The sequence below is a fragment of the Perna viridis genome, chromosome 10, assembly GCF_037379345.1.
Source record: "Perna viridis isolate PV_CMFRI_1.1 ecotype Kerala chromosome 10, ASM3737934v1, whole genome shotgun sequence".
Taxonomy (NCBI): Eukaryota; Metazoa; Mollusca; class Bivalvia; order Mytilida; family Mytilidae; genus Perna; species Perna viridis.
The window spans coordinates 38648345-38664195 of NC_142454.1; the positions used below are offsets into that span (position 1 = coordinate 38648345).

The 15851-nt window shown below is 32.3% G+C and overlaps 1 protein-coding gene across 1 annotated transcript; it reads right to left on the minus strand.

Moving 5' to 3' along the window:
- Positions 1-1596: 1596 nt before the first annotated feature.
- Positions 1597-11235, minus strand: LOC148605683 (uncharacterized). The gene is made up of 5 exons (XM_088548562.1): positions 11114-11235; positions 7181-7361; positions 5241-5344; positions 2326-2475; positions 1597-2066 (listed from the first exon to the last, which is right to left on the minus strand). Exons 1-5 carry the CDS (start codon positions 11178-11180, stop codon positions 1675-1677), a joined length of 894 nt encoding a protein of 297 aa, XP_088404688.1. The 5' UTR covers positions 11181-11235; the 3' UTR covers positions 1597-1674.
- Between the last annotated feature and the right edge of the window lie 4616 nt (positions 11236-15851).

Sequence of the window (15851 nt, forward strand, 5' to 3'; positions counted from 1 at the left end):
TATGAACAAAAAAATATTTTGACATGTAAAATTTTTCAATCACAAAAATCTTTTCTTAATTCATCTTCGTAAATAACTCGCAAACCACTCAAATAAGCTATTCCTAAGGCATAACTTACTTACCGTAAGAACTTGAAAAGCATTTGCAAGAATTATTTGGTATGCAATTCTATACGATTGTTCTTGATTCATTTACGAATGAATGCGTGAAGTTCATTACCGTTCGTGAAATACTCACAACTATACAAAAAAAAACCTAGTTAAATTATCGTACAGTATTCGTTAATTATCCGTACAAGCTTATATCAAATCGTACTAATTCGCGTTGCAAATGCATTTATTCATAATAATATCGTATGAATTCGTGAATGTTCGTATTTATTCGCAGTGAATTATGAACTATGATTGTAAATACATCGCATTTCATACATAACCAATCGAAAATCACTTGCAATTGACTCGTAAAATTCGCAAAGGTTTGTGTTAGTTTGTTCAATCTTGTAAATTTAGGAGATTCATAAGGGTTAATTAAAAAGATTCGTGTGAAGACCGCCGGACTAATGTACCCATTTTTACACCGGAAATTTGAATCTCATACATCTCGAAAACTGCTGATCAAAATTTGTCCCAACTTGTTATAAATATGAATCTCAATGGTCAAAACAAAATCCCGTAAAAATTCGCGAGCGTTCGAGTTACCATTTCCAAATGACCGCCAACGCGGTCAAAAATTAAATTTTGTCTAATTTTGATGAGAAATGACATCTAGGTTCTTTGAGCCGTCCCGAGTTATAATCTGCGGCTTAATCGGCAATTTGAGCTACGTATTGGCCGCCTTTTTCTAAATGGCTGTCACGTGCACTTCGTTCAAAAATTTCAATTGATCGGATTTTGATGAAAATTGATATTTATGTTCTTTAGGTCGTCCCAATTAAGAATCTGCTGCTCAATCAGCAATTTGAGTTAGGTATAGGCCACCATTTTCAAAATGGCCGCCACTGCGGTCGAAAATTTTAATTTGTTTGATTTTTATGAACATTGAAATATAGGTTTTTTAAGTCATCCATATTAAAAAATCTGCGGCTCAATCGATAATTTCAACTACGTATTGACTGCCATTTTTAAAATGGCCACCTACATTGTTAAAAATTCAAAGTTGTTCGATTTTGTTGAAATTTGCTATCCAGATTCTTTACGCTGCCTTCGTGGAAGCGTAAATTTTAATTTCACTTTTTGTTCTTTCAGCCTTCTGTAGCCGCAAAAAATGATTTGATTTTTTTTAAGTTCAAGTATTTGGTTCTAATAATTAGAACCAGCTGCTTGAAAACACTTACAGCATATCGAATGCAATTTGTATATGATACATTTATATGATAGATATTTTGTATACAACAGAAACTTGGAAAAATTGTTGAACCCAGAAACGGTTTCATCAATAAAAACACATCAAATAACTTTACAGTCCAACCAATGTATTGACTGATTTCAGGGAAGAGATGTGATAATGATATCAGCAATTGATTAAGAAATTAAACAGTTAACCATTTAAAGGTAAAAAAAAAACAAATGCGATAGAATATTTTAAATCAATCAAAATTGAAATTAAAATCCTTTATTATATCAATCCACTGGCAGAATTGATATCGCAAAAGTTGTCTTGGTACTTTGTAGATGTCATTTCTTTCCTTTGGGGAGACAGTTAGTCTTCTTTTTCATGTATGTATATCTGTACAAATATTTATGTTTTGTCATTGTAAATATCATCGTTGTTATTTGCTCAGTTGATGTCACAGTAGGCTCAGTCGTAGTTGTTGTGGTTTCAGTTGTCGTCATTATAGGATCAGTAGTCGTCGTTATTGGTACAGTTGTCGTCGGTATAGGTTCAGTAGTCGTTGTTGTAGGTTCATTTGTGGTGGTTGTGGGTTCACTTGTGGTCGTTGTGGGTTCAGTAGACGTTGTCATAGGTTCAGTAGATGTCGTTGGTTCAGAATGACACTCTTTTGTCGTTTCGTTACATTGACAAACTTTATACACATCACGAATTTGGGGAAGAATATCATTGGTCCCTAGAATAGCACAGCACAAAATAAAGACTATGTCACACTCTCTTTCACCTTGCATTTAGGTAGTCAATTTGATTTAAAGTTTAAACGTTTTTTTTTATTCGCGACTTATCTTACCTATGTGAACTGAAATTTGTTTTTACATTATGTTTAAGTGGGGATTTCTTCATCATACCATGAAATGTTATTTCAATTGACCTTCACAACTTACAATATACATCATAGGTACATAAAGTGCTATAGCAATTTCACCCTGCTTTACCTTGCCTTTGAAGAAGAGTGTATTCACCAATTGTCGGGGGTTTTACCGCCTTACAAAGTTCGCACCTCTCGTCAGGAGGTTTCTGAGAAGCAAATGCAGTAAAGTACCGCAGATTTGTAGGAGAAATGTGTGGTAAGCCGGTGGATATATCTGTTAAATTATACAAATGTTATAATAAGTGTAGTAAGTGCAATAAAGTAACAGTCGAAAAGAAAGGCGTTCGGTTAAAACCGCTTTACATTTCATTTAAACTGATATTAAGGAAGACATACCATTTGTCTTTTTTCCTTGTCAGAATTACGGTCTGCTAGTAGCGATCAATTAATACGCCGAACGTAGTTTTGTTAAAAACAGTTTACTTTTCACCAACAAGCCTGTTCACTTTTAAATATGCATATAAAGGAAGTTATTGTTTACCAATATAATTTCCTCTTGGAAAGCAGTGCAATGACAGCTTGCAATAAATTTTCATATTCCACTTTTAGCAAATAATGTCGGGATTTGTGACGCTTTCTGTGAAAAACATTCAAGTAAAAAGATCGAATTATATTGCCATACAAAAAAGTCTTATTTCAAAAAAAGTCTTATTGCATGAAAACTGGGAAAAGTGATCCCTTGTAGAATGTTTATTGCACTCGTTAACTCGTGCAATGTAACATTTTACTCGATATTATATTCCCCAGTATGTATGTATTTTATTCTATTACCACACTGTCCAGCGAGAGTGGAAAGCTCTACGGCAAGATGCACGTGCTACTCGGGATAATATTTCCAGGTATTTATGTAAAAACCCTGAATCACTATTGTGTAATTTGTTGAAATAAAATTTATTCTTGACTTCAATAAAAATATATATCTTATTGCCCCACACTGTCCAACGAGTGTGGAGAGCTCCACGGCAAAATGCATGTGCTACTCGGGATTATATTTCCAAAGATTTATGTAATAACCCTATCATCAATGTATAATTTGTTGAAATGTTAGCGTAATACTTGATTTCATGAAAAAAAAATATATATATATTTCATCTCCACAATGTCCAGCGAGAGTAGAAAGCTCCGCGGCAAAATACACGTGCAAGTACAGGGGTACAGAATTATGAGAACAAATCCTTTCTACTAGAAAATGTTGTTTCTCGGGGAGATTGCTACATAGCAAGAAGTGATTCATTCCAATATATATTTTAAGAAATAAAAATATGTCCTGAACGATGTTTCAAATCACATATTGTGTGTAAGTGGCTATTGTCCTTCTTTTGACCAGATGTCAATTTGAAAACAGTTGACATTAATATATGGGGAGCATTTCAAAACTTTATCTCGGGTATGTTTATTTTGGCATTCTCAGCAAATGATACAACGATACAAACAAACCAGAAAAAATCATCTAATATTTGACGCCACATTAAGGTGACTTTCTCATATCAAGGTGATGCTATATCTAAAAACTTTTCTAGTTACACAGATTTGTGTCTAGTCAGAGGAGACCTATTTTTGTTGAAGGTCCATGATAAACCTAAAATGAATTTAGTCTTCATTCTTGAAAATTCTGATGTCATAACATCGCAGCACCTTTCTATTGTGACATCAACTTTTTGACGTAACTTATGTTTGGGAACATTAATCGACCAATCATAAAAATTGAATAATTATTTGAAGATAGAAACAATTTATTTGGGAGATCTATGTTAGCGAAATAAATTACATAATCAATTCGTTATCGTGACTACTAAGTAACCAAAATGTAAAAACTCGTGCCAAAGACGCTTGAAGAATTATTAATAATTTAAAAATCTAACTTTTACTAGTAAATTGATAGCAGTAGTTATTTTTCACATATCCTGGAAACAAGCCATTTTCGTTTTTAAAGGAGGTAGAGCTACGGTAAGGGACACTCTTAAAAATCATTGGAACGTTTGTAATCGGCATTTTACACCAATCGTATGTGAGCATCTAATTAACTTGGATTCATTTTATTCTGCTTCAAATGAAAGCTTGAGAGTCTTTGGTGAAATTGAATCAAATACAAACGTATCACTGATTTCAAGAGTTATGTTCCTTGCCCTAGGTCTACCTCCTTAAAGGAATATAACATAAAAAAAAACAAGAAAACTTGGTTGGCGGTCTCATTAGGGAAAGGATTAAAAGTAATTGCTTATATAGGGAAAACTAAATTGAACCTATCAATTTCATATAGAGGCAGACTTAACAAACACTTTGATAGTAATTTCTTGAGGTTATGAGTTATAAATGCTTGGATAATACAAAAATATCACTGTGTTTCTTTCTTCATGTGTCACATCTTATATACATTCTTTGACATAGAAGCACGTCAGTGGTTTGAAATAGGTTATTAATAAGTACTTACCAAAGCTGATATTAATCCTATGTCTAACATTTTGCCTTCTGGTGTCTATTGCTCCAATGTGACAGTAACCAGTCTGTCAGCTTGGAAAATTACAGCCCTTTGTTTCAACTCGGCGGGTTTTTTCTAGAAAAGCAGAGGATGCTAACCCTACCGGTGCACCTGGTCCATGCCCCCCGGTTTTTTTTGTTTGTTTTTTTTTTTTTTTTGTTTAGAGTCCGAGTTGCTCATTTACTTTTGTTACTTTGTATGTATGATTTTAGTTACTATATGTTCTTTGGTTTGTTTGTCTGTTTTCCATGTCTGGTCTTTGTCCCTGGATTACATTCTTTTGATTACCGCTAAAACCTTGGTTCCCTTGATTACTCTTTCAACTTTGGAAAACGAAATAACATCGGAAATGTGAAAATAATTATTTAACAAAAACATATGATTTTCTGTATTACCAATGTATATTCCAAACTTCAGCTTTCGACTTTGAAAGATATAACCAAAACAAAAGTTTGCATTGATGATTTTGTTTACTTTCAAAAAACACTTATTATGCCTACCTTGTAAAATATAGAAAATGTATAAATTTGACGATAATCTGGTTAATCTAATACACAATCTCATTACACCGTCCACTTGTATTAGTTGTTCATAGTAGGTGGCACTTAAAAAAAATCAACATTTATTATATTAGTAATGTTATGAAGTTGTGGTTAGGTTTGCAGGCCTATACTGAGGTAATTTCTATTCTTTTCGTTTATTTTTATGGTTTTTTTTTTAATCTAGTCAGTCTAATGGATTGTATACGCAATATGGAACATTTACACATAGTTATAATACTGTCTTTTTAACAATAGCATGATTCCCATGAAAGTGTTAATAACCAAAATATGATCACGACTGCCGAAGAACGCCTAGACGGGAGAAGGTGCGAAAGAGAAATTACTCAATTTATTTGACAGTTTTACATTGGAACATTCAGAAGTTATAAATTTACAAGCAACAGTTGCGAAAAGTGGCCCAGAAGGAACGAGTTGTAATATTTACCGGATTCCCACATTTCTGAAAACGGGACCTCAAATTCCAAAAAGTTTGCAGTCATATAAAAATTGTGACGAAGCAATGGAGAGCAGTTGTTGTTTTTTTTTTTTTTTTTTTTTTTTTTTTTTTTTTTTTGTTTTGTTTTGTTTTGTTTTTTTTTCTACTGAGCATTATCAGTCTACCAGGAGAACAAAATATCCCGTATTATATTCCTCCATTTCGAACTGACGTACATGACCCGTCAACCTAGTAGTTTATTATCATTTTAGGGAAGAGTTGGTAACTCCGTTCAACTAAGCGTTCAGTAGTAGTTTTTTTATTATGTTTATTATTATTAACTCTTGTGAAGTTAAAACTGTACCTGAAACTCTTTACTGGTACAAATATAAAGAAAGAATCACTCAAAATCCATCCTACACGTTAGGGTTAACCAATGTGAAGTAGCGTTTGCCAAATACTACAAAATTGAATGGACACTTTAACTCTTTTTCACATATACACCCTAGCGGAAATAAGTATTGATTGTACCCATTATGGATGTCAGATATGCCTTTGTGACATATTTTATGCAAGTGACAAACCAAGTATTATGTTTACATTTTTACATTAAATTGTAGTTCAATCATACAGTTCTTGAATCAATTTGATTTATTTTCAGTTAAGCTAAATTTCTCGCTCAATTTACTGGATTATATATCATTTCACAGAACCTCAAAACCCATTAGAGTATGGCATAGTTAAGTTAACATATCACTACAATAACTAGACCATTCAATAATCAGTGAAAAATTGGGTTTAATTTCATGCTTTTATCTTATTTAATTGCCTTATGACTAATTAGTTTAGAGGTTTAGTTCATGGCATGCTATACACTAATGTGTTTTGAGGTCCAAGAATGTTATGCTAAACATTAATGTGTTTAGAGGTTTAGCCAGGGTCATGCTATATACTAATAGGTTTAGAGGTTCAGTTAATGTCACGTCCAACACTAATGGGTTTGGAGGTTTAGGTAATGTCATGCAATACACTAATAGGTTTATAGGTTAAGTTAATGTCGTGTCATACATTAATGGATTTAAAGATTTAGTCAGTGTCATGCTATACAATAAAGTATTGTCAGGTTAAGTTAATTTCATGTTATACAATAATGAGTTAAAAGGTTCAGCTAATGTCATGTCATACACTTATTGATTTACATGTTTAGTTAATGTCATGCCATACACTAATGGGTTTAGAGGTTAAGTTAATGCCATGTTATATACTAATCGGTTTATAGGTTTGGTTAATGTCGGGCCATACGCTTATGGGTTTGGAAGTTCAGTTAATGTCATGCCAAACACTGATGGGTTTGAGGTGCAGTTCTTGACATGCCAGAATGATAGGAGTGTGCCTCAATTAGTTATTAGATTATATTGAATTTCATGCAAGATTGACTACAGTGTAGTATTTATTGTGTTACCTGAATATATATATATCGTAGGCTGGAAAATGTTTTATGCAAGTAAACGGACTAAGAACGGCACCATATACCTCTATGCTTGACAGGACCATTGTGGTAGGACCAAAGGTGATTATGCCAGTCGGTGGTTGGCCTGAAGCTATCCAAGATGAACTCTGTAAATCCGCAGGGAGAATACATCCTACAGATTAAACGTTTTCATAAACGATCCAGTAAGCTTTATTATAGTAAAAACGAATAAAGGACACAAATTTAGACGAACTTTCTTTTGACAAAAAGGAAACGTTTAAATTATTTATAATACAAAAAAGCATGTTATAACAATATTTCATTAAATATTTATTGAACACATGAATAACTTTTTATCAAATAATTTTTAACTATTATAGACGCAAACATTCCGTTTTTATCTCTTTCATTACAATTATAAATTATAGATATACCTTAAAAAGTCATTCGAACTTTTTACATCTACATAACTTAATAATATAATATTACATTGGTGAATTATTTTATAGATATAATTTCTTGGTTTTTTATAAACTTTTGATAAAAGTATAGGGGAACGAAGCAGCACTAAACCAAAATGAATATATAGGCTATATAAAAACATAGCTTTCGCTGGCCGGGTCATTCCTCCTCGTAGGATTAATCTAGGGCTGTAACTTAGTACACGATGTATGGTAGTACATTCATTTAGATGTTATTATGTAGGATAGAGGATCAAATCGAAAAAAAAGAAATCAGAACTGATCGAAAGGGAACATAGATGCTTCAGGTGTTGAGGCCATGTGTATAGACGGGTAAATGTATCAGGCAGCTCTTCGCTGGAAACGAACTGCAGGAAACGGGATACACATTTGGCAACGCTTAACACATGGCGAGCTTAACACATGGCGACGACAGAGTTCATCAAATAAGAAAAATCATTTTATTGAATTATATATAGTGCATATTGATCGATGTGAAGATAAGGGCAAATTAATTTCTGCTAATGGCATTCCAATAAAGGTCGAATTTTACCGCACGAAGTCCAGCACTTTCTACCACTTTTCTACAAAACACCCGAAAAATACCCGAAGAGTTGTTCATAAAATAGTCAAGTCCCAGGAAGTAAGAGGAAAAGAAAACTATGACACGAACAATTCGGTTCTCGTAGTGCAGATGGATACACGAGCTCATGATAACGACAATAAAATTTCTTGCGTGATGACTTCAATCTTGTAGCAACATAACCCTATTGCAGAAGCCTTATTGTTAAAAGTCTAACACGGTACAAATGTTTGCTTAGTTACAGCAATAACGTTGAGTTGTAATATGAAAACTCCAAACGCAGGTACTGAAGGGATGAAAGGAAAGTTGACAATACGGAATGTGAAAAATCATAAAACTAAGAACAAAAGTTCTAGCTAAATGATCTTCCTTCCTTTGGACCAGATCAGCTATAAAGTCAGTCCCATTAGAGTAAAATAATATCTCAACTAGTAGAGGAGCACAATCTGTACCTATTGGAATGCCGTCCGTTTGTTGAAAAACACGTCCACCACACTGGACATAAATCTTGCTGATACAAATTCTAGCATTTTGAAAACATTTGTCTTTGGTGTATTTTGGATATGATTTGGAATCGTTTTTTACTCAGTATATGGAAATATGGAATCTCTACCAGAAATACATATTTGTATCTAGGTGTACCGTCAGAGTATTTGGAATAGAAGAGTTGAAAAATCATAGTATTTATGCTATTGTATTCTGATAATAATTTTGAATTTAGAATTTTCAGAAGATCTTTCGAATTTTCAAGATCCACTTTAAAAGTAATACCATCACGAGTGTAACAAGTATGATGGTAAGACTGGAGACCCACTTTGACAGCTGTTAGTATAGAAGTTAAAGGTTTTGAAAGAGGTTTGATGATACATATTGCAGATTCATCCAAGTAATGGTTACTTTCATAAATAGGAAAGGCTGCTAATAACTTATAACTAGTTGTACAAGTAACAAACTTGATTTGTGTGATCTGAATACAGTAAAAACTACCATAATGTAAAAAATATAATCATGGGAAATAAGATTATAGCGGAATCAATGGAAACAAGATCCCAGGTGCAAAAACATAGCATATGCAAACTGGATAAAAAATGTTCTGAAAATGAATCACCTCTACCATTGGTGATGTCTGAATTTTATAAGGAATGGTAACAAAATGAATAACCGGATTCAGGGTATGTGTAGTATAGAAGTATTTAAAAAACAGCACAAAAAGACTGACTACACAAAAACCTAATAGACTGCATAAAAAGGGGCGGATCGCACACAAATAGGAAAAAATTACACAAAAAGGGACCAACCGCATGACACGAATAACAGATCACAAAAATATAAATTAAACAAATGCTATAGTCCCATCTTAGTGCAGGCATAACAACAGTGAACTAGTTGGTTTATCACACGCCCACAGTCATGAGCCCTTACCTTTTGGAAACATAATAGCATCGCCAGAATTTTGTAATAATTCCTCTTGTCATATTGTTCAATTGTTTTAAGAATATAGTAGATGTGCACAAATATTAATTACATGATATGCATCGTAAAAACAAAAATAAACTTTTTATTGAGTCAACACAGTATGTGACAACAAAACAAAACATAATAAGTGACGACAAAACAGAGAAAAACAATGGAGTTAACATAAAGCTATCAACAAAAACAAAATAAAAACCAGAGAATCCATATAATAGGCGACGAAACAAAAACATTAAGAAGGCAGACCTAGGGTAAGGGACATAACTCATGAAATCAGTGATATGTTTGCATCATACTCAATTCCACCAAAGCCTCTCAAGCGTTCTTTTGAAGCAGAATAAAATGAATCCAAGTTAATGAGATTCTTAAATAAGATTGATGTAAAATGCTGAATACAAACGTTCCAATGATTTTTAAGAGTTGTGCCCCTTACCCTAGGTTTACTTCCTAAATCAAAGAGTCAACACAATAGCTGACAACAAAACAATTGAAAAACTTTTGGAGTCAACGTCATAGGCGATGACAAAAAATATTAACTCATGATTCACCATATTAACTCAATAGCTATTCTAATAATCATCGACAAAACAAATAAATTACTCAGGATTCGACATGATAGGCGAACACAAATTAAAATAATTCAGAAGTCAACATAAAAGGCGATAACAAAACAAAAAACTAATGAATTCAATGTAATAGGCGATGACAAATATTTATCACAGGATACACCTTAATCAGAAGAAAAAAACGCCAAAAATAATGAATTTAGGAGTCAACATAATTGTCAACGCCAACATCAAGTCATCTCCTTTACCAAAAAAGTATATAATTACCTTACATTCTTTGAGACGTTAAGGTTTCCCGCACAAACGATACCTAAACGCACGCTAAACGAATGATCCTATCGTGCTTTTAAACGAACGATCCTATCGTTTAAACGCACGATAAACGAACGCTCACAGCATGCGTTTAAAAGCACGATAAACGAACGTTCACAGCATGCGTTTAAACGCACGATAGACGAACGATGAACAATAATAATTTTAACAAATAATGACGATCAGAAAAAATGGAATTAGTAAATGAATAAAAATATTCAAATAATAGCAAATGAGTAAAAAATAACAGTTGAATAATGGAAATAATCAAAGTTAAAAAATAAAAAAAAGCTTCTATCGTGCGTTCATCGTGCGTTTAAACGAACAGAAAACGATATGTAAACGCACGATAAACGATGCTAAAATGGGAAACGGGAATGTTTCAAGAAGTGTAACAAGTAAGGCAAGACATTATAACAAAAAAAACATTAATTCAGGAGTTTATATAATAGACGACAACATATGAATTGCATATATTAAGTTAACGTTTAATTCGATCACGGAAAAAAAATACAAAATAAATGATTACCTTGGATGATTGCAAAATGAGTCATATACACAGCAAAAAGAATTCGAATCTCTGTTTGTATGATCATTTTGTACCTTCAGTTCTGTAAAGAATCGAGTGCAATGAAAATGAATCGACTTTTATTCATATTCATAGCATTTTGAATTAAAACGGTGAATTATTCATATTATTGATAAACATATGTTACCAAAGATTTTCTTTTTACTTTTATGCAGTTGAGTGGAGTTCGATGTACAAGAAACCTTTTGCTTTTTCTGAAAAATTGTTTATTAAAATCAAAGAAAAATTACTTTATTTGGTTAGTTCAACTTGTCATAGTTTTACTTTCCTCTTTCGTCTACCTCGGACTTGATTTTTGTTTTTATGAGCAAATTGGTGTTCTTAGAAAAGCAGAGGACGCTTACCCTACCGGTGCACCTGGTTCATGCTCATATTTTTATAAGATTCGGAGTTGCTCATTTACTTTTTTTGACTTTGTATGTATAATTTTAGTATTTTATGTTCTCTGTTGTGTTTGTTTGTTAACCATGTCTGGTTTTTGTCACTTGATTGCATTCCGTTGGTTTTCGCTTGATTCCTGGTTTCCGCTAGGTTCTTGATTCCCTTCATTACTCTTCAAAGCCTTTGTACATGGTGAACAAATTTGCAGACACCCTTTTTTGTTTGTAAAAGTTGCAGGTTTGCTGTAATTGTTGCAATTTAAAATAAAATAAGTAGAAAGCTCCTAATTAGTGGTTCACGATCTTTAACGTCTTCTTTCCGATCAGGCAGAACTTGACTTGTATTGTCGATCTGTTCACGTTCATTTATCTCGCTTGACAGTGTTATGGGGGTTACTCTGGCTCGATCAAATCAGTCTCGTCACATTATTTTTATACGGATGATCGGTGATAAACATTTTAAAAACAACTCTCCAAATATGGTGTCAAGAATTAATACTACACATTTCAAATTTTGAGCACAGAGCAGTATTCGCAGCTAGCTTTCTTTCCTTATCCGTCATTACGTAGAAAAAAAAATTGTTTAAAAGATTGAATTCAGACATGAACATATTTTCGATTATTTGAAATAACAGAATTAATTCTTTATTTTTTACTGTTATTGCCAGTAGTTCTATTTAAAAGGGGTTGTTAATACTGATTTTTTTTCTTTCTTTTTTTGGCACTTAGATCATTTGTGGAAAAACCAATATCTTTAATGTTTAATCTGACTCAAGGAAAAATGACAAGATTTTCATTATCACTTTGAAAAAATTGAATTACTTGTTCCAATGTATTGAAAATGAATATTTCCAGGGCAGATTACTCTGTCAAAAAACTTATTTTTCGAACTTTTTATTGAAAACAAATTGAATAAATCCAATGCTGCGGAGATCAAATAGTCCTACCGGTGCACCTGGTCCATGCTTCCAGTTTTTAGTGGAGTCAGAGTTTTATTATTTTGGTTCTTTTATGATATTTGTTGTTTCTATAAGCACGAATAGTTATACGGGTATTTAAATTTTATTTGTCTATGGAAATTACAAATCAGAGTGTAAATGTGTTTATATTAGTTTTAAATATGTGTCTAATTGTTAAGGAGAATTGTCATTTTCCCAGGGGATCCCTGATAAGTTTAATTGTCACAGGATCAAACATAATAAAATTGTCTTTAAAAACAGATTTCATATGTGTTCTAACGTTGCTAGTGAGCGTATACCCTGTACTTCAATACAAAACATCGAGATGAGTGGTATAATTGTAGTTTGTCGATGCCTCTGAGATAGTGGACCATAGTTCCTTAATATTTCAGGCTTGTCTGGCCCGAATTATATCATGTATTTTTTAACCTAAATTTTCTGTACAACATATGTAAAATTTAAAAAAGAGGCTTCATTTCTTGCACTGCAAGGAACCTCTCGATGTTGAATTTGACTTTATTTTAAGTACTTCTGGTATACATTAAAATTTTTCCTATGTAAACGTACATGTATTTTGGTACGATGTTAATGAGAAGTTGCATTTTAAATTATATTTACTGCATGCCGAAATGCAATATAAATATGAGTGGTATTTTTGTTCATTAAAACTATCGATAATTTGTCCATTTCAACAAATTTCATTCAAATCATTGGTTCGCTCTGTTTAATAATTCAAAAAAGAAGACAACATTTGTACATCTTTTCTTTCATATCACGACTGTCAGAAGCATTAAATAATCAGTTATGCGAGAACGTTTATTATATTTGATTTTTTAGCTATTTGTTTTTAAGCATTAACCATCTTCAGCCAATGAAGTTGCTCTTCCCTTAGACTGGTTCCCGATCGCAATATTCAGTATGTTACACATATACAAATCCTCGTGAGAGTGTATTGCTAGTAGCTAATACCTGGAACGTAGTCCCGAGAACCAGGACATTCTTCCCTATATTCATTTTTCCCTTTCCAATCATATTTATTCTAACTTTGTTCTCATCTTCACTTTTCATGCTTTTGTTTGTTTTTTTTTGTTTTTTGGGGTTTTTTTTTGTTTTTTTTTTTTTTGTTTTTTGTTTGTTTTTTTTTAATTTATTTAGTTATTAACTATTACATATTAATATTTGGAATTTTAGTTTATATATCTGGCCATTAAATCCAAATAGATACACGTACTAATGCAACCTTTGAAGCTTGTGACAACCTCAAGATTGTTTACCTCTTTATGGATAGATTACGATAATATCATATAACCTGGCTACTGACCGGAGTTGTGGGTACTCGGTAATATCGGCTATGTATTTTGACGTATTAAGACAACATGCAAAGAAAACAGTTGATAAAACAATGTAAATGTGCAAACTCTTGAGTTTTCAAAAGCTTGAATCTGTAACAATCTGGCGAAATTTAAAAATAATTAATACACAAAGATTTAACAATAAGTGCACATAGTTTATTGTCTACTGAAGACGAATTGACAGTCTGTTCTTTTTAGAAGTGTCAGATGATGCAGAGAAGGGAATTCAGATTTACAATTTAATGAGAGAGTGAGAGTGGGTTACCATCATCTGCCTTTGATGATGAAATCGTAATGCATTTTATATAATTAATACCTCGCAATACTGCCACTTAAATGATATTAAATGTGGTTTCCAGATTTCATCAGTTTTGAATTTTGAATAAGATTTCGTGAAAAGCTTTTTTTTTGTTTAGTTTAGTTCATTTTTTTTTTCAATTTGATTCACCGTAAGACTGATTATTACAGAGATTAGCATTGAACCGCTTACTATTATTTTTCTACTTACGCTTTGTCATAGTGTAGATCTGTCTAGAAATGTATGTAAGTTTTAACACTGTTTTTATTGCAAATCAGTTTTAAGTTATATTTCACTAATAATTCATATGTAATTAAAAAATCCTAACCCACTAGGCCAGATATTGATTGATCAGACAGTAACTTACTCTTCCATTTTATGATCTTGGGATAACCTTTTGTATATATATACATTCTATGCAGGTGGGTAAGCATTTTATTTTTTGTACAAGATCATAAATTAAGATCTCAGTAGTATGTTATAATTGGCTAATTACGCTCACCGATATTCAAGAAGAGGTTCGGTGGAGCATTTTGCAGATCCAGCTATGTAACGTTGTTCGTATGGATTCTTGTGGAGTTTAGGAACCCAGTACATGGACGGTACATCACAATCATTGACTAAAGGAAGATACACAGATTTATGGTTTCCACTATCTCATTTTCGACGATGTATAAATCTCCCATTACGTACATGTATCTAATTTCCCAAGATATTTTTTACTTTCATTGCCTCATATATTTAAACTAAACATTTAAACAATGTTGTATAATTGTAAAAAAATTAAATAGAACATAAAACCAAAAAAAAAGTGAAGATACGAACAAAATTAGAATAAAAGATAAGTACAAGGGAAATATGATTATGCGGAAAAACAATTTCATTGGTTTAAGATATATTACGACTAAAGGAAAATAGTTTTTAAAAAGCTAACAAAAAGTTACAGTATTTTCTCGCATAACTGATTATATTAACGATAATGTATTTATAATTAGAGAAATTTTCAAAGCATTTACGCCGCTAATACACTGGATGAGTAATCAAGGAAACCAAGATTCTAGCAGATATCAAAAGGATGTAAATCCATGGACAAAGACCAGACAGAGAAAAATAACACACAATAAAGGGCATAAAATTACCTAACTAATACATACAAAAGCAAAAGAAAGTAAGCTCTGACTCCAATAAAACATGGGAACATGGACCGGTAGGGTAAGCGTCATCTGATTTTCTAGAAACAACCGCCGAGTTGCTCATAAAATTTCCATTTCCAGCACGTTTCCGATTTCAAGGTAGCATTTAAAATTTGAAACAAATCAATTTTCACCAGCAGTGTTTTCTGTTTAATCAAACATTAGAAAGGTCAACACCATGTCAAAATGCCCTTTTTCACAAATGCATATGGACGCAAATAACACATTTAGGAGACTTTCGGTACAACACAAAGACTATAAATATAGTAATTTCTCATACACACCGTTGATTTCAACAACCATTAAACACTTGTTACCTTTAAAGAAATATCTTTTTTGTAACCTGGGTTTCATTCAAACTAATAATAATTCAGATGTTTATATTGATTTGCTCAATTTACTCACTATATTGAAAAGACAAAAGAATAATTTCAAACCCTAATTAAAATTATCATAGCCATTTTCATAATAACACTTGGATATGTAATATATTTGT

Bases quoted from the DNA above. Each gene is read 5' to 3' on its own strand.
- LOC148605683 (XM_088548562.1), bottom strand. From the start codon at position 11,180: ATGATCATACAAACAGAGATTCGAATTCTTTTTGCTGTGTATATGACT. The intron at 5,345-7,180 runs GTAACACAATAA...ATTTTTTTTAAG, and splicing joins TACGATATATATATATTCAG to TGCCACCTACTATGAACAAC. The intron at 2,476-5,240 runs GTAGGCATAATA...ATAATTTAACAG, and splicing joins CATTTTCTATATTTTACAAG to ATATATCCACCGGCTTACCA.